The following is a 16,062-nucleotide window of genomic DNA, read 5'->3' on the forward strand; positions in this document are numbered from 1 at the left end:
TATTTATATCTTAAATTGTTTTATTTTTATTATGTTACAACCATGGTGTTTTTTTTTTTTTGTTAGTTTTTTTTCTGTGATAGACTAATGGAAAGTAGTGCTTAACTTGGGGTCCAAGTTACACCTTACATCATCGTTTTAAATTAGAATCTACAGTGCGTTGTGCATTTGCGTTCATCCTTCATCCTACTGTGCCACAGGAGGAGCTGTGGAAATTAACAGCTCAGGTGCGAAAGTCTGTATCTCGGATCGGTCAGAGGAGACAAAGCTGACATAAAAACATTGGTTGGAGCACTGAAGACTGACCAGGCTTTTTTTTCTGTGGTATTACTTTTATTTCCATATAAAAACAAACCAAGCATAGCTGCACAGTTAAGTGAAAGTATTATTTTCTACAAAACAATGTTGTGAAACAGTCTATAAAAGCAGAAGTATTTACTTTCCAAGGACATAAAAAAAAGCACTCTTGATTTAATATTCGAACAGTTCCTGAACATGAGCTACGCCACATTTCAGTTATTAAAAGTGTAGCTTAAATAAATCTGACATGATTTTCACTAAATGCAATAAAAAATAGAAGGGTTTTTTTTTGTGTGTTGGCTGTGAAACAATAGAACTGCACGCATGAACTTGCACCTCACCACTTTGTTTTGGTTAAATCACAAATAACAGTGAAAGAGTTATGTGAACGAAAAATACAGTAAACTCATCCCTTTTTATTGATCAACTCTGCAGAACGCGTGAGCTACTTGCAGAGTCGTACAAAGGATATACGTAAATAGCACCTTAATTTAAACAGGGAAACAAGGAAATATTCTGCTGAGAAACCAAGCATCTGTGATACAGATGAAACACTAAACCATAGAGGACAATAACATCCAGAAACCACTTTAAACATAATATACACAACAGTATATACAGTACAAATACATATTTCTTTTCTCTAAATGTACAAAACAGAAAAGTGGAGAGAAAATCAGACAAATGCAGATTCATAAAAGTGTTTTTTTTTTTCCAAACAAAAGACAAAGAGATGCATTATTGCACCAGGCAACAAAGCAAATACCAAAAGAGTTTTGCACAAGAACGTTGTGACTACAGAAAGTCAAGAAACACTAAGAACAGGGACACCAGGGCAGACAAAGGGATCATCTGTCAAACTCAAGTAAACCAACAAAGTGTGAAGTGGCACAGTCTCGTGCAGACTTCATTCTTCTTTTGTGCCACTTTTACTCTACTGTTTGAATTAGTGATTATTTTTCTAATACTGGTAACATTAGAGCATCAAGTTAGCTCATTTTTAGTTTCAGTAGAGAAAGGTATATATTTTATGTTTTTTGTAATACAAAAGTAGAGCTATATGTTACTTTGAAATAGTTTGACTGAATTACCCCAAAATTATAAATCACCTCTAACTAGGACACCACGGTTTTATTTATCAGGAAATTGCTGATCAGTAAGATATAGGTGTCTAGGAATAAAAATTGATCACTTTGTCGGAGGCATGGGCTGGCTACGGGGCAGATATGTGAAATGTTTCCCTATAAAATACCCTTCGGGGGTCTAAAGCTAATAATTTGATTCAAGAGAAAGTGACGAAATAATTTTTTTTTTTTCCTCTGGCTCTAGTAAGCATGGATCAGCACTCCATCCATACCTGCTGCAGGCCACGCTGGTCAGTTGGCTGAAAAGATGGTTCTACCAAATTCAGTCACTTATATATATATAAAAAGATACAAGTTACGCTGTTTTAAAACAGCTCTGAACAAAAATTGAAAGTCATTATGTGGAAAATAGTGTTCCTCCTAATAAGGTGGCCCCCACATTAACCCATGCTAACAAGACACAAATAGCTTAGCTGCCTGATCTGTGTTGTTGTCACAGAGTTGTTGTTGTTGCTTTTTTCTTACTTATAAAGAACACATTGGAGGATAATGTACAGAATATGGTATAAAAACTAATCTTTTTAAAAGATATTTACATAACACGCTCACTCAGACACACTCACGCAATGTAAATAACAGAGGCTTGAAACTAATCGTACATTTAGGATCTTAGTGATGTTGGATCTGGTACACTTGAGTAGGAATCTCTTAAAGTTACTTTTGTTTTGTTTTTTTTCTTGCTTACTCTGCAGTTTTAAAAGTCAGAGTCAGCATCCATAAGCTCCGCCTCCATTAAATTGGTCCTGGAGTGGATGGGTCCGTAGCCTGCCCTGCGGCCCACCGGTACCCGAGCCACATGAGCCATTCTCTCCGACAGCCCGTCGGTATGCTCCACCTCTCCGGGGTACATTAACGATCCACTGGGCTGCCAGTTTGAAGTCAAAGGGCGGCAGCTTGGCCTGAGGCCCAGATTTTCCGGACGATCAACTCGGGCCATCAGGTAGCCGTTTCTGCCGCTCTGGCACTCCAGGTATGAACACCTCTCCTCGCAGGGTTCGTAATCCGGCAACGAGCCCGGCAGAACCCCCTGCTCCAGCGTCTGCTGCCTCTGCTGTTCACGCAGATTGGCCACCAGGCTCGGGTGGCAGGGAAGCTTCGGCAGGCGAGGAACCGAGCTGCGGCCAAACTCTCGCTGAAGGCGAGTCTGGTTTTCCGCCACCTCGTCAGGCTTACGCACCTCCTTCCTCCTTTTCTTCTTCTTCTTTTTCCTCTTTATCATCTCAGGTGATATGTCTGCCTCCACCATCCACAGTCTGTTCCTCTCCTCTGGAGGGGGCACTGTCAGAGCAGACGAATTATTGTAAGAACAAATGCGAAAGGTTTAAGGGATGTTTTGGTTTGCCGGATTGTAAATGAACAAAAGTTAACAGAGGAGCAGAAAATGTCGGAACAGACCGGTTCAATGCAAAACAGCCAAAATCTCACCCGGAGTCCCAGTAGGAGTGACGGAAATGTCCTGTGGCAGAATGGCTCCCCGTCTGGCGACCATCTTGGGGACATGTAGGGCCCATGCTGATGAAACATCGTTGGACGGCTCGTTCAGGTCAAAATTGATTCCAGCTGTTAAATGAGAAATGAAATCAGAATCTTCTTAAAGTCTGATCCTGGAGGCTTAAGGCTTGACCAGCAGCCTTACAGTTTCCACCGCTCCTCTGAAATTAAATACATACCCTACAAATGACAGAAAAGTTTCAAGTGGATAATCCCAGACAATTTCTTTTTTTATTATTATTGTTATTTTCATTTAAGTGTTTAAGTTAGAACAGCCATTTGAAAATAAACCCATGCAGTTGCAGTTACAGCTCACAAGATGGCGCTATTACTAGGATTCAGATACTAACCCACTGGGCCATCATGTGACACAGTATGCATGCTGAAGGACAGCTCCTTCTCCGGGTCCTTGTGGAGCTCCTTTCTCATTGCGAATGCTTTAGCAATCATCTTGCTCTTCTTTATCCTCTTAGGTTCGTTGTCACTTCGACCAATGATCCTGGAAAAAATACCAAATTATAAGAGCCTGGTAGGCGCCCAAAATCTGATTTTTCATCTCTGAAGTTGCTTAGTGTTTCCTTACTTGAACCAAGTGCGCTTCCAGATGAGGAAGGTGGCTTTGGTCCAGACCCAGGTGCTCATGGCGATTCCTGTGCCAAACATGGAGAACAGGTTGATCTTCTCCACCATCAGGCTGGGACGGTTTTTAATGGTGCATTCTGGGATGGGCTTGTTGGTTTGAGAGGCGATTGTCACGTTGGCTTCACATCTGGTGGAAACATGAACAACATTCAGACCTTTTAGTTCATTTTGAGATGAACTTTTACAGCACAGGCTTGACTTATCAGTTTTTTTTGGGAGGGGGGTTGGTAAAATTAGTTCCAGATCCTCTATTGTCACCTCTGTGGACCCCATTTGCTTATCATTGTCCAGTTATAGATAGTGGTTTCTGTCTGAATCGAATCCGGTCTAACTTTTGCTTTGCCTATTTAAGTGCAAACAAATACTATTTAATGTCGAAGTTGGGGCATCGCTTCAGTTTTTAAAGCCCTAATTTAAAAATAAAAGATTAAGATATTTAATATACATTCATTTCCATTTACATGAGTTGAAAGAGTAAAAATGGCAACAAAAAGAACAAATAACTGAATTTTAATTTCACAGCTTTTCGTTGTTTTTAATGGTAACAATTTAGGTCATTATTACGTTTTCACAGACAGGGATTGAAATGGTTTGGCTACCAATCCTTAAAGAAGAATCCACCAACTTTTTTGTGTTTAGCTTCTTTTCATAACATGCTAGTTTTTTTCATCTCTGCTAAAGATTTGCATCCCGCCCCAGCATGATGCTGCCACCACCATACTTCATGGCTGAGATGATGTGTTCAAGAAGTGGCTGTTTATCCACACATGGCCTTTCTTGTCTTTAATGTCAACCAGGAAGTTTCCTTTTGGATTCATACGATCAGAAACATCAAACGGTACTTCTTATGACTTTTATCAAAAGTTGGCTTTCCTCTCATCTTTCTTTTATGAAGGTTAGCTTTGCCAAGTGCCTGATTCAGAGTTGCATCTGAGCTGTGGATCTCTGCAGATCCTCCAAAGTTACAATGTGCTTCTTGGTTGCTTCTCTAAAAATGGTCATCTGTCAAAAATAGCTACAAAAAAAAAACCCTTGTGGGAAATCTGTCTGAAGAACTTACAGCACATATTCTCTGAAGCTTCTCTCCCATTCAGCCTGGTTGAAGAAGTCATAGAAGTGACATCCAAATGTGATGAAAACAAAGCCAAACGCAAGGAATCCAAATATACCTAACGGTGAAGGGAAAGAGAATGACAAATCACATAATATCAGACAGATTGTTGGATTTTTCTTCCTTATTCAGAAAAAAAAGACCTAACCTAGCTCAGAAAATGCAACCCATTAAGAACATTTGTCTGTGTAAACAAGGCGTTCTCCTGGGTCATCGTATCACATGGAGGTATTAAGGGTGTTTACATTCTTTGTGCCATGTCGCCTGCCGCTTCAGACAAAACATCTGTTTCCAGAGACAGACTCGTGTTTCAGCTCAGATGTTTAGCCCTCAAGTGTTAGGAAAAAGGAACGGGACAGATCTTACCTAGTCTCAGCATTGTCTCGTTGATTTTGCTGGCCGCTTTCTCACTCAGCAGTCCTGGGTGGTTACTCTTGATGGAAAATAAGGTCATGACACCTGGAAGAAGAGTATTTTTAGAGGGAAGTGTTACGAGTTGAGCCCTTTTATGGATCACTACAGTGTGTTGCGACTCAATAAGAATTAGTCACATTTACTTTAGTAACTTTCAGTTACGAAGTAGATTTGCTGCTTAATCTTTCTACAGAAGAATCTAGAAAGATTAAGGGTCTATATAAGACCAGAGATGACTCAAGACCTTCAGGATAAATACCTTGATTTATTTCATCATCACTGCATGCATGAAAGCGTAACAGATGAATTTTAAAGCACAAACCTACCCCGAATGAGAAAGTAACCACCAACAACAAGCACCACTCCAATGGGTGCCAGCACAAACCCCGCTCGGTAGTGGTAGTTCTTGTAGCCGACGAAGCAGATCCCACTCACAGAGTCTCCATCCACCTTTGGAGCACAAACACACGTACGAAACATTCATTTTTTTATTCCATAATTCTCAAAAGCTACAACCTCGCGAGGGTTTTCTACACACCTCAGCTATAGCAAGGATGGCCACGGTGAGGACAAAGGGAATGGACCAGGTCACCATGTGGAAGTAGGAGGTCCGTCCAGACAGCGGCTGGTGAGTTGTGCCCAGAGCCTTGAAGGAGGTGTGCCAGGCGTAGGTCAGCACAACGAACCAAATCACGCCCGACATCAAGGAGTAGTAGACGATGATGAAGATGGTGACGCACGAGAGCGTTTCTGAAGATCTGTGGAGAGGACAGTTTGCATCTATCGCTTTCGTTTTGGCCGTTGTCACCCAGCATGGGGGGGCCGAAGCCCTCAGACTTACGAGGGCTCCCCGAGCCGCATGGTGTTGTCGCTCTTGCACACAATCTCTTTGCGTGCGCCGTCCAGAAACTGGGCGAGCCAGCCGATGCTGCCCACAAAGAAGCAGGCGTTGATGTAGAAGAGAATGACGGCCGGGTAGCGGTTCGAGTTTTTCCAGTCAGCAAGAAATGTGGCCTGAATCAAGACAGAAGGGGAGGCGGTGGTCAGGGAAGAGAAAAAGATCCAAGTACGGGGAGGGAAAGAGGGGAGATATTAATTTCTCTCTTGGTGGAGAGTGTTTGTACGTCTCACCAAAGTGAAAAAGGTACAGAGGAGTGTGACTGTGCCAAAGTAAGCAATGTAGGCGTGCATGTCATTGTGCTCCTCTTCGGTGAACAGGGGGTTGTCGCACTGGATGCCACAACCTTCTACATCCTTGTACCAACTCGACTGAATGTCTGTCTTCACTAGAGGGGCTTCGCACTGGCCTGATGTGTTGAACTTCAGCTTCTGCACTTCATTCTGGACACAAAATGTATATAAGTAAGGTACATCTTTCAAGAAAACGATCTTTCAAGATTTCATTGAAGGAAAGGAAGAGGCGTCTGGTATTGAAAGATAATATGACTGTTATTTTCTAAACAGTTCAGGGCATCTGGTAAGGTTGTGACCACATTTATCCCAGTTAACATGTTTTTTCAACCTTACGGCCTAATGTCAGATTTTGAAGCAACCGAATGGAGAAAGTATCTCCACCCACACACACACACACACACACACACACAAAACGAGGCATACCGAACAGCCCACGGGGAATTTGTCACATTTGAGGAAATTGGGCCATCCTCTCTCCCGATCCACAATGCTGCACGGGCGACGTGTGGCCATACACAGGCTCTTGCTGGGCAGCTCCACTCGGCCATTCTCGCATTTCGGCATGTAGATGGCACAGAGCAGCGGCTGGATGACTGACCAGCAACGTGGGGCGTTTCGCAATCCTAGGACATGAAAACATCAGCAAAAGTGTGGACCTGTACACAAAACAGCCACACAACGCACCACAATATACATTTTGCAACTTTTTTTTTTGACAATAATCGCCGTAGATGCACCAATCAGTGAGTCAGAGATTGATTATGTCAGATGAATTATGTAAGGATGCCTTTACTCTAATCCAAATAATCCCTTCAACAAGTTGCAATCAAATGTTGCCTAGTAAATGAAAAATAAGGAGCGCAGTTTAAAATTAGCCATGATGAGCCATGTCAAGAATGGAGCAAAGATATAAATACATAAATAAACAAGTAAGGTTGAAATGAAAAGTATTTTTGTCGGATGAAGTGATGTGGATTTGTAGTACTGCACATCCCCCTATACACACACAACATTCACACCATGAAACATGGTGGTGGCAGCACCATGCTGTGTGAACATCTTCTGCTCAGAGCTTATTGATCTGACTGAACTCGAGTTTACAAAGGACGTGAAAATAACATAGAACAAAAGACACTCCCATAAATTAACAGTAGTGGCGACTGGAAATGCACACCACACTTTTTAGATTTTTATGTAAAAAAAAAAATAAAGTAAAATAAAATTTAAAAAACCTTTTGACCATTTTTCTTCAACTTTACAATCACGCACTACTGAAAACCCAATTGATTGTAAGGAGAAAAAAAAAGTGAAAAGTTCAAAAAGTTAAATGAATGCTGACCGTGTCTCCTCTAAATGTTGCTTTTCCGATCTTACCAGACCACATGGTCAGCTTCTCAAAAGCCTCCTCTTGGGTGCTGGAGTCCTCCGCCAGGATCAGAGATGTATGGGTGTAGGGTAAAGGTGAACCCAAACATGTGTTGTATTTAAGCACCTCACAAGTGGAGGTTTTCTTGCATTTGTCCTCAAACATAGTCCCGTTCGAGGCCAGCGCTGCCCTGCAGCCCGACAGCCAGGCAGCCCAGACGCAAAGCATCCCAACAATGGGGCTCCGACCCTGGGAAGACATCTTGGGAAAGAAGACGGACCTGAGGGGGAAAAGAAAAAAAGAAAAAAATCCAGCGGATTTCAAAATCCTTGAGGCTTCAGCTACCAAACTACACGCTTCTCTGGTGAAAGCTGGTTTCTACGTCTGATTTGTAAGTTTCCATACTGCAGAAAAGCTGCAGCGGGGTGGGTTTTTTTCCCCTCTAAAGTTTTCTCGCAGTCCTCTCAAACTTTTTGCTTCTGCACTTTTCGTCCGTGTCCCACAGAATCGTCCTGAATTCCCTCATTATTCAGCTCCAGTAGTTCCAAAAAGTATTCCTAAACAAAAACAAAAAAAGAAAGGAAAAGAAAAGAAAGGAAACAACAATATTGACTGATGAGTTCCAAATTATATGAAGTATTTTCTGGATGGGAAGAAAAGCATAACAGAGAATGCTGTTTCGCCCTACCCCCACTTTCAGGAAAAAAAAAAAAAAAAAAACTTGAAAAAAGTCTGGACCTCTGTAACAGGATCTCTTGCTCACACGCACCACCCCCTTCTTCTTCTTCTTCTTCTTCTCCTTCAGCGGAAAACTAAAACTGAGAAATGATCCTTATAACTGCGTCCACATCCCCACAATCAGTTTTTCCTCCATGTAGAGTATCTGGCAGAAGTCCAGTAGTGTGTTTGTGCTCCTGTTGGTTGCAGCTCAGTGTCTGGCTGTGGGGTTGTCTTTCTTTTTCTTTTTTTTTTTGTCACTGGTATGCACATGGTGGGGGGAGAGCCAGAGCAACAAAACCTCCACTCCCATCCCCCCCCCTCTTGCTTGTGGAAGAATGTGCCTTATGGCAGGGGCCTTGCTCCGAGCTCCTCATCTGAAGGACCCCCACGTCAACGCAACACAAACTCGACAGGTTTGCTCTTGTGAAAGGAGGATTTTGTAGCTTGGCTAGATTACTCGCCACACGTCACCTCTTAGGTTCTGCACTTATACGGTCCCAATAAGAAACTCGGGTGGGCCTCGAACCAGGCGGGTTTGGATACCGATGAGGCAAACCGTCCATGGCCTGTACAGGGCTGGTGCCACAGTCGCCGAAAAACGGCAAATCGTTTCCATTGCTTATTTGCTTAAGGAGATTAAAGTTGATATCTGATTAGAATTAAATTAAAGAGTTGCTGAAGGAAATCTTGGCTGCATCTGATCATCTATTGTTCAAAATGTAAAATATTGGTTGCACTGGCTAAGCCTGCATTGAAGTTTTCTTCAAAAACAGCAAAACACAATTGGTGAATGATGAAGTATATTTTGTACATGTAAATGCAAACATTGCGTGGCAAGTTAATTACAGTCCGAGTGCTAAGAACCTCCTGAAAAGAAAAAATTAAAATTGTAAGATGAGTTTAAAATGCAACGTAAGCAACTTAGCTACGTAAACACTATTAAGAATGTAATTTTATTTATTGAATTGCTTATTAGTTTAACAAAATGAATCCATTTCTTTGATAAAATAATGAAGACGTGTGCTCAAATAAAATCACACTAAGTTTGTTTTATTAGCGTTGCCTTGCAATATTTTTCAAGCTATACATGCTGTTTGATACCCATCTTCAAATATCTTTTTTTTTTTTTTTACATCAGACTTTCAGGATGGATTCTGAAAACTTTTTCTTCCTGCAGATGATTTCCACTGAGTTTCATGTTTGAAAAATAAAACAAAAGATCTGAATATTTGAGCATGTAAAGTTTTCTTATGCTTGAGATCATTGGCACCACGCTCAAATAATATGATAAACGTCTACTTGATCTGACCAAGTCCATAGCTCAGAATTACTAACATTTTCATTTGGGAGGCTGAAAACCAACTGAGCTGTCATTCTCGGGCTTAAGGCGGCTACGGAAGACTTTAATGCTCAAAAATATTTTCATTGATTGCTACCGAAAGAGCACGCGAGAGGACTTTAAGTTGCATTGTTTCTTCTCTTCCGGTTGAAACATGGAGGACTGAGCTGCATACTCCGTCTTAAACGAGAGAACGTGTGTGTGTGTATGTGTGTGTTTGAGCCTCCTTAAAAGTCCTCCAAAGCATGTATGAGTGAGAAAGAGGCTGCCAAAAAAACAAAACAACACACACAAAAAAACAGGACCACACACATAGCGGTGCAGCGCAGACCAACACCCACACACACACACACACACACACACACACACACACACACACACACACACACACACACACACACACACAGGTCAAATCACACTCGCCACAACGAGAGTCAGCCACAAAGACGTCACGTTCTCATCAGTTTCCCCACTAAATCACAACATTTGTTTGTGCGACAGAGCCGCCGAGTGGCAGGAGTAGCACTGCAACTGCTAACACTTCGGACAAATGTAATGTTTAGATTGGGGAAGTGCGTCAAGGCCGCTTGTACACACAGGACCGCCTCTTCTCCTAAACATTGCGAGCATCATGTTTCAGCTCAAGAGTTTGTTTCCTTTAACTGGAAGACGAGGCTGAGACGGAGACGGGAGGCTGCAGTGCTTCCCGTTTTATGTTCCGCCGTCGGAGAGCTGTTAAAAAAAGAAAATGAGGAGACCGATGATGTTCGCAGTTAACGGTCAGGCTAAAAGTCTTCTCGCGTAAAACACCAGTCTTGGCTGTCAAAGCAAAACCTTCAAAGAGGTGAGAAGCACCGGCGCGTCTAACGATGCGACGACATGTCGAGAATTATTAAGGGGAGTGTGGTTTAATAAGCGGCGTATACGGAACTGCAGTGTGTTAAAAGCGTAGCCTCGTTATGCCTGCAGCAGCAGTGCACACACGTCAGTTGGCTGGCGATATAAAGTGACCACAACAATAGGAACACCCAGAGGTGAGCTGGAATAGTACAATAAACAACAAACTGAACAGAAAAAAAAAAAAAAAAAGTTTAAAAAGTTTAACATTTTAAGATCTGGTTGGAGCTTTTGGAGGTGGTCACAAAAAGAAAAAACAAAAGAATTTATATACTGGTTTGATACAAGTAATCCAGTCCCTTCGAATGTGAAGAAAATAAATCGTATGCCGTTTGGAAATCATAAGAAAATGAATGGGGGAATATACAACCATCCCTGTTGAAATACTTGTGAACATTTATTTCCGCTTTTATTCGTTTTCTAAATAAATCGAAAAAATGATCAAATTACGAAGAGTGCGAGCAATTCGGTAGTGTTTTGAGTCTGTAACAGGGTTTTTTATTTTCCAATACTCCTTTTGGAACATGGTGAAAGGAAATGTAATATTGTGGGTGTAAAAATATGATTTGCTAATGTGAATGTGTTTGGAATTACATTCTTGTAGGCATTATTTATTAGAGTCATAGAACAACAATCCCTTCAGAGTAGGAACAAAACATCCCCAAAGTGTAGAGTTGAAACATTTATATTCGTTATGACGGATAACAAAAAATGCTGTATGTTGTAACTAAAAGAAAAAGAAAAAAAACCAGAATGGAAAACACAACATCTCTGACGCATTAAAGAAATCCACTGAATATGATCTCTAAGTATAAACAAAACAAATACGCTTAAATGCTGAAATCACAAACAATTTTCAGATATTTACAATATATAATAAAAATGAATACAGCATAGAACTTTATATTTCCCGCTGAAAACAAATGAGTAAAAAAAAAAAAACAGAAGTTCGATCAGTGCAGTGTGATGAATGCAAGCCCCTTGACTGTCCAGAAGGTGGCAGCAAAGTGTCACATCTTCACACACAAGCTTGTTCGTACCGAGTTTCTTGTGTGTTGCCAGTTATTGCAACAATCTGATCCAGGATCAGCTCCACGGGTCAGAGCTGTGGTCGAGGTTGTATTGTTGCAACTCAATCTGGTCTTTGATCTGATTTATCAGAATCTGAGACAAAACCATGCCCACCAGCTGCAAGAGAGGAAAACAAGGATGAACATTTGGCTGCAGCAAGGTCAAGCGTTTGTGCCCTTATTGCACCAATGTGTACCTCTGGTATTGCCAGTCCCAGTGCGATGCCGCCCAGTACGAACATGTTGCTGTGGATGAAGTCAACCAGCATGTCGATGCAGCCACTGGTGTGAATTTCTTTGCCAGCTTCGGCGAATTCACGTTCTTGCATGCCTTGGCCACACATGGTGTTGACCACACTCTGCACAGAGAGAGAAATCCTTACGTCTAAAACTGAAAATGCAACAGAAACACAGAAGAAGAAGAAGGACAAAAAACAAAAGACCGCAATGTGTCCGCATTTTTAATCAGAGTGACCTCGTTTCTAGAGAGGATGCAACAGGAGAAGGGGACGGAGCAGCGCTCTCTGCTGGGGTTGGTTTTGTTACAGTCAAAGTAGATGTTATTGGACCAGTCAAGGTATGTCGTAGCACCACAGCATCCAAACTGAGGAGAAGGAGGAGGGAAAAAAGTTTAAAATACAGAAATATGTTTTTTTTTTTTTTTTATGCAAGTGAAGCATATACAAGGAGCAGATATTTCATCTTTCACGCACAAGACGTTCTTTCCTTTCCTCCGGATCATTTTAAAGTTACATCGAAAATCCAATGCAGTTGATTCTTTCGAAATAAACACCTCGGTCTGACCAAAGTAAGGCAGTCCTCCGGTTCTGCCTCTGCTGCAGAAGAAGTTTAAACATAGTTTTGACAAAACACCCACCTCTTCTTGACCGAAGTCGATAAGGTTTTGCAGATCAACGTCGTCTCTGTAGTGAACGATTGCATCATTGATCACTTCTGTTACTTTTTCCCTTGCCTTGAAGGTAAAAATAAATAAATAAATAAATAAATAAATGAATAATTAAAAAAGCCTTTACTGAATCGACATAAATCTATGCTCACATTTAATTAATTAATTGCTTGATTACCTTATTTGAAAAGATGAAGCCCAGAACACCAGCAGCCAGCTGGATTATGAAAATCACCACCAAGGAGATACAGAACTGGGATGGGTAAAAAATAAAATTACCATTATAAAAAGTTCACTATTTTATATCAATTAACTTAATGTAAACGTATTGTTTACAAGACCTTGTAGTGCCTGCACTCACACACCTCAAACCTTCCCACATTTTCCTACCTTTCCACCACAAATTGCCATTTCTTAATGAAATAAAAGGATATGTACTAGCATTTTTATATATAGAAGTATGTTAACATACAGCAGTATTTTTGTTTCCTACATGTGCCTGAAGTATAACTTAAGGGATTCTGAGAAGGCCTCGGAAGTTCATTCAAACTCATTAGGGAACAAATGGCAACAAAATAAGTCGCGGACATATTCCAGAAGGATCATGGAGAATGTTGCAGGGAAATGCAATCAGATTAGAAATCAGATTGCTAATCTGCAATCTGCTTGGTGCGCTGTTGCAGAACAGCATACCAAGGTTTGAACGTCTCATCCAACATAGTGAAAACTGGAAAGTGAAAACGGCAGGCCTGCAAAGATTTGTTCGTCCAATTATGCTGACAGGCTAGGAGAAAAAAAAAGAGGCAAAAACATCAGCAAAGCTGGCAGAGGCAACTCTTAGGCTTGCCACACTTTTCAGGTTTTTATTTGCAATAAGATTTGAAATAAATCCCTTTTCTTTACACTTCAGATTTGTGGCTTTAATGTGTCAACAACGGACAAGAAAAAGGAGTACGAAAACTCTACTCTTGCCAGGCCCTGTATTTCACAGCACATATTTGCGTGCATGAATCCCCTCCCCCCCAACCCCCCCCCCCAAATAAAACAGTTAAGTCTCAGACGAATAAAAAATGGTCGACAATATTTAAAAGCCAGGTACTGTTTGCAGGAGGCAGATGTTTTCTCGCAGCGAGCCCACGCAGCCACAGAAGGTGATCAGGAACATCAGGACTCCCACCACCATCAGCATAACGGCGGGGTCCACGGACAGAGATGCCAGGGTTGCCTCTGCAAACAAAGATGGAGGCACTTCACCTGCTTCCCGTTACGGCGGCTGCTCGATCCTTGTGCCCGGTGAAGTAAAGAGGAGACCCAGTACCGAACCCCGGCGGGGAACGTCTTGACAATTTACCTGCATACTTTACCGTACGGGCGTAAATGCCAACTGCCACCATTAACAGGGAGATTATCTGTGGGCAAAGATGGGGGGGAAAAAAAATTCATAAAAAATCACACAGAAAACAGGAGAATGTTCATCAGAGCAGCTGCTGAAAACTATTTTTATGTGCTTCAACTTGTCAGGGGTGTGGCGCCATCCAGACACTTCAACTTAGTAACAAGAAAGATGAGCAGGGGGGGAGTTTATGAGTCATTATTTACTGAATCACTGATGAAATATTCTAAAAACTATCCCACTTGAGCATTCCTCTTCCCAATAAAAGTACGTAGAGCGGCAAAATCCTCTCTCCACTGTCAGTATTGAAGCGTCTCATTCAGCTCTCGTCTCCCATTCTCGACAGAGTAAAAGAAAGAGTTCGGGAACAAACCCTGTCCGCCCTGAATGACATGGATCCAATTACCAGAGAGACTCTTGGGAAGGAAACTGATTTCTCTCTGCCTTGTGTTTTTTTTTTGTGGCGGCACAGTAAACAGAGGTGACACTGGAAGCACACGGGTGGCTTTGGAACACGTTTAGAAAGGAATGTGTAAGAAAATATCTGAAAAAAATCAACAAAAACCAAACCAGTCAAGATTAGGAGACGACACAGACGTGTAGCAGCAAACGTCTACTTGGAGCATGTTGAATCCGACGTAGCCAGAGGCAGCAGAAATGACGACGCATTCCAAGCTTCAAGTTCTCACACAGCCTCTATCTTACTTAAGCAGCCGCGGGTCGTGCTTACCAAGAGTGCTGAATACAAATTAATAAAGAGACTGATCTCATTTGAGAGGGGCACACCTGAAAGGTCATGTCAGATGTTGGGTTGGTTTTTTTTTTTCCTTCCCCCCCTCCCAACTCAACATTTTGTGGGGATTTATTTTCATTTTTTTTCTTCTGGCCACGCAGCAGAAAGACAAACAAAAAGTCTCTAAACCTCAGCAAGTTTAATCTGCAACAACAAACCAGCTTAGACGAGGCTGCAAGAGATCACCTGACGCCGAAACCCTTTGTATGAACTTTGTGGACTCACTGCAGGGAGTTTCGCTTCTACCATCTGCATTCGGATGCATTTGAATTGTGAAGTTTCAGATCTGGCAAAAGTGCAATGGGTATTATAAGGTGAATGCATGGATGAGGTTTTGCAATAAAGAAGAAATGTAATTTCTTTGGACTTAAAAAAAAAAAGTCTGACAATTTGCTAAATATGCCTTTGTGGCCAACTTTCTAAAATCCATTTGGCTATTTCATCAAATTTGAGCTTCCTTAGATTATAAAAATAGTCTTGGTTCCCTGTTTGCTGGGTTCAAGGTAAATGCAAAGGTCACTTTAGGGTTGAGTGTGTGACCCTTTCTCTTAAAAAGTAACTAAAACCAAACAAAGAGGGACAAAGCTGGTAGAAATAAACTTTTTAAAGATCTTATCAAACACCTCACTAAAATGGTCCCTTCTACATAACCACATTTTATGATGGTAAGATGGGCGATTAACTTAACACACTAAAGAGATAAAAAAAAATAAAATAAAAAAGATAAAAGTGGTTTTGATCACTCACCCAGAATATAAAATTAAAAAAGAACAGCAGGTATTTCACAACTGAGTTGACAAAAGTGAAATCCTTGCCGGATCCAGTTGCGCCCCCGCGGTTTCCTGCCATGGCTGGTCCTACTGCAGCGCGAAGGCGCTTCAACCAAGTTTGCGCACAAAAACCAAAATGTGTTTGTGGAAGTCGACGCTAGTAGTCATAAGCATAATCATAACCGGCTCCAATAATCGACAGGTTCCAAGCAGCGACAGTAAAACCTGACGGGGCTCGTCAGCAGTGGGTGTTAAGTTTCTGTCTCACGCCTTTTACAGGTGATCACATGATACAAACAATGTGCGGACGGAATCCCCCACAAGCGGATGGGTTGTTGCTTTACGTTTGTTTGTTTATTTATTTATTTATTTAATTTTTTTGCGAAAAAAAAAAATTAAAATAAAAGAGAAAATGCCTCTAAAAAGTATAGTTAAAGGTCTGAGACAGAGTTGAAGAATCCATTGTTTTCATTTTATCATCAGTGTCTTTCTTTCTTTCAGTTTCACTAT

The 16,062-nt window shown here is 41.4% G+C and overlaps 2 protein-coding genes across 3 annotated transcripts; both read right to left on the reverse strand.

Annotated features, from left to right (window-relative positions):
• Positions 1-317: 317 nt before the first annotated feature.
• Positions 318-8,607, reverse strand: smo (smoothened, frizzled class receptor). 2 transcript variants are annotated; one of them, XM_017302936.1, is made up of 13 exons: positions 8,352-8,607; positions 7,672-8,220; positions 6,721-6,920; positions 6,235-6,444; positions 5,945-6,117; positions 5,642-5,861; positions 5,430-5,553; positions 5,056-5,148; positions 4,639-4,747; positions 3,520-3,705; positions 3,287-3,435; positions 2,871-3,005; positions 318-2,723 (listed from the first exon to the last, which is right to left on the reverse strand). In XM_017302936.1, exons 2-13 carry the CDS (start codon positions 7,922-7,924, stop codon positions 2,140-2,142), a joined length of 2,436 nt encoding a protein of 811 aa, XP_017158425.1. In that variant the 5' UTR covers positions 7,925-8,220; positions 8,352-8,607; the 3' UTR covers positions 318-2,139. The 2 variants fall into 2 exon arrangements, with proteins under 2 accessions (XP_017158425.1, XP_008398907.1); XM_008400685.2 differs by having other exon boundaries at positions 7,672-8,370.
• Positions 8,608-11,092: 2,485 nt separating this feature from the next.
• Positions 11,093-15,865, reverse strand: tspan33a (tetraspanin 33a). The gene is made up of 8 exons (XM_008400686.2): positions 15,530-15,865; positions 13,948-14,005; positions 13,696-13,823; positions 12,775-12,849; positions 12,567-12,662; positions 12,165-12,293; positions 11,887-12,048; positions 11,093-11,807 (listed from the first exon to the last, which is right to left on the reverse strand). Exons 1-8 carry the CDS (start codon positions 15,629-15,631, stop codon positions 11,706-11,708), a joined length of 852 nt encoding a protein of 283 aa, XP_008398908.1. The 5' UTR covers positions 15,632-15,865; the 3' UTR covers positions 11,093-11,705.
• Between the last annotated feature and the right edge of the window lie 197 nt (positions 15,866-16,062).

The sequence above is a fragment of the Poecilia reticulata genome, linkage group LG23, assembly GCF_000633615.1.
Source record: "Poecilia reticulata strain Guanapo linkage group LG23, Guppy_female_1.0+MT, whole genome shotgun sequence".
In the NCBI taxonomy this organism is placed as follows: Eukaryota; Metazoa; Chordata; class Actinopteri; order Cyprinodontiformes; family Poeciliidae; genus Poecilia; species Poecilia reticulata.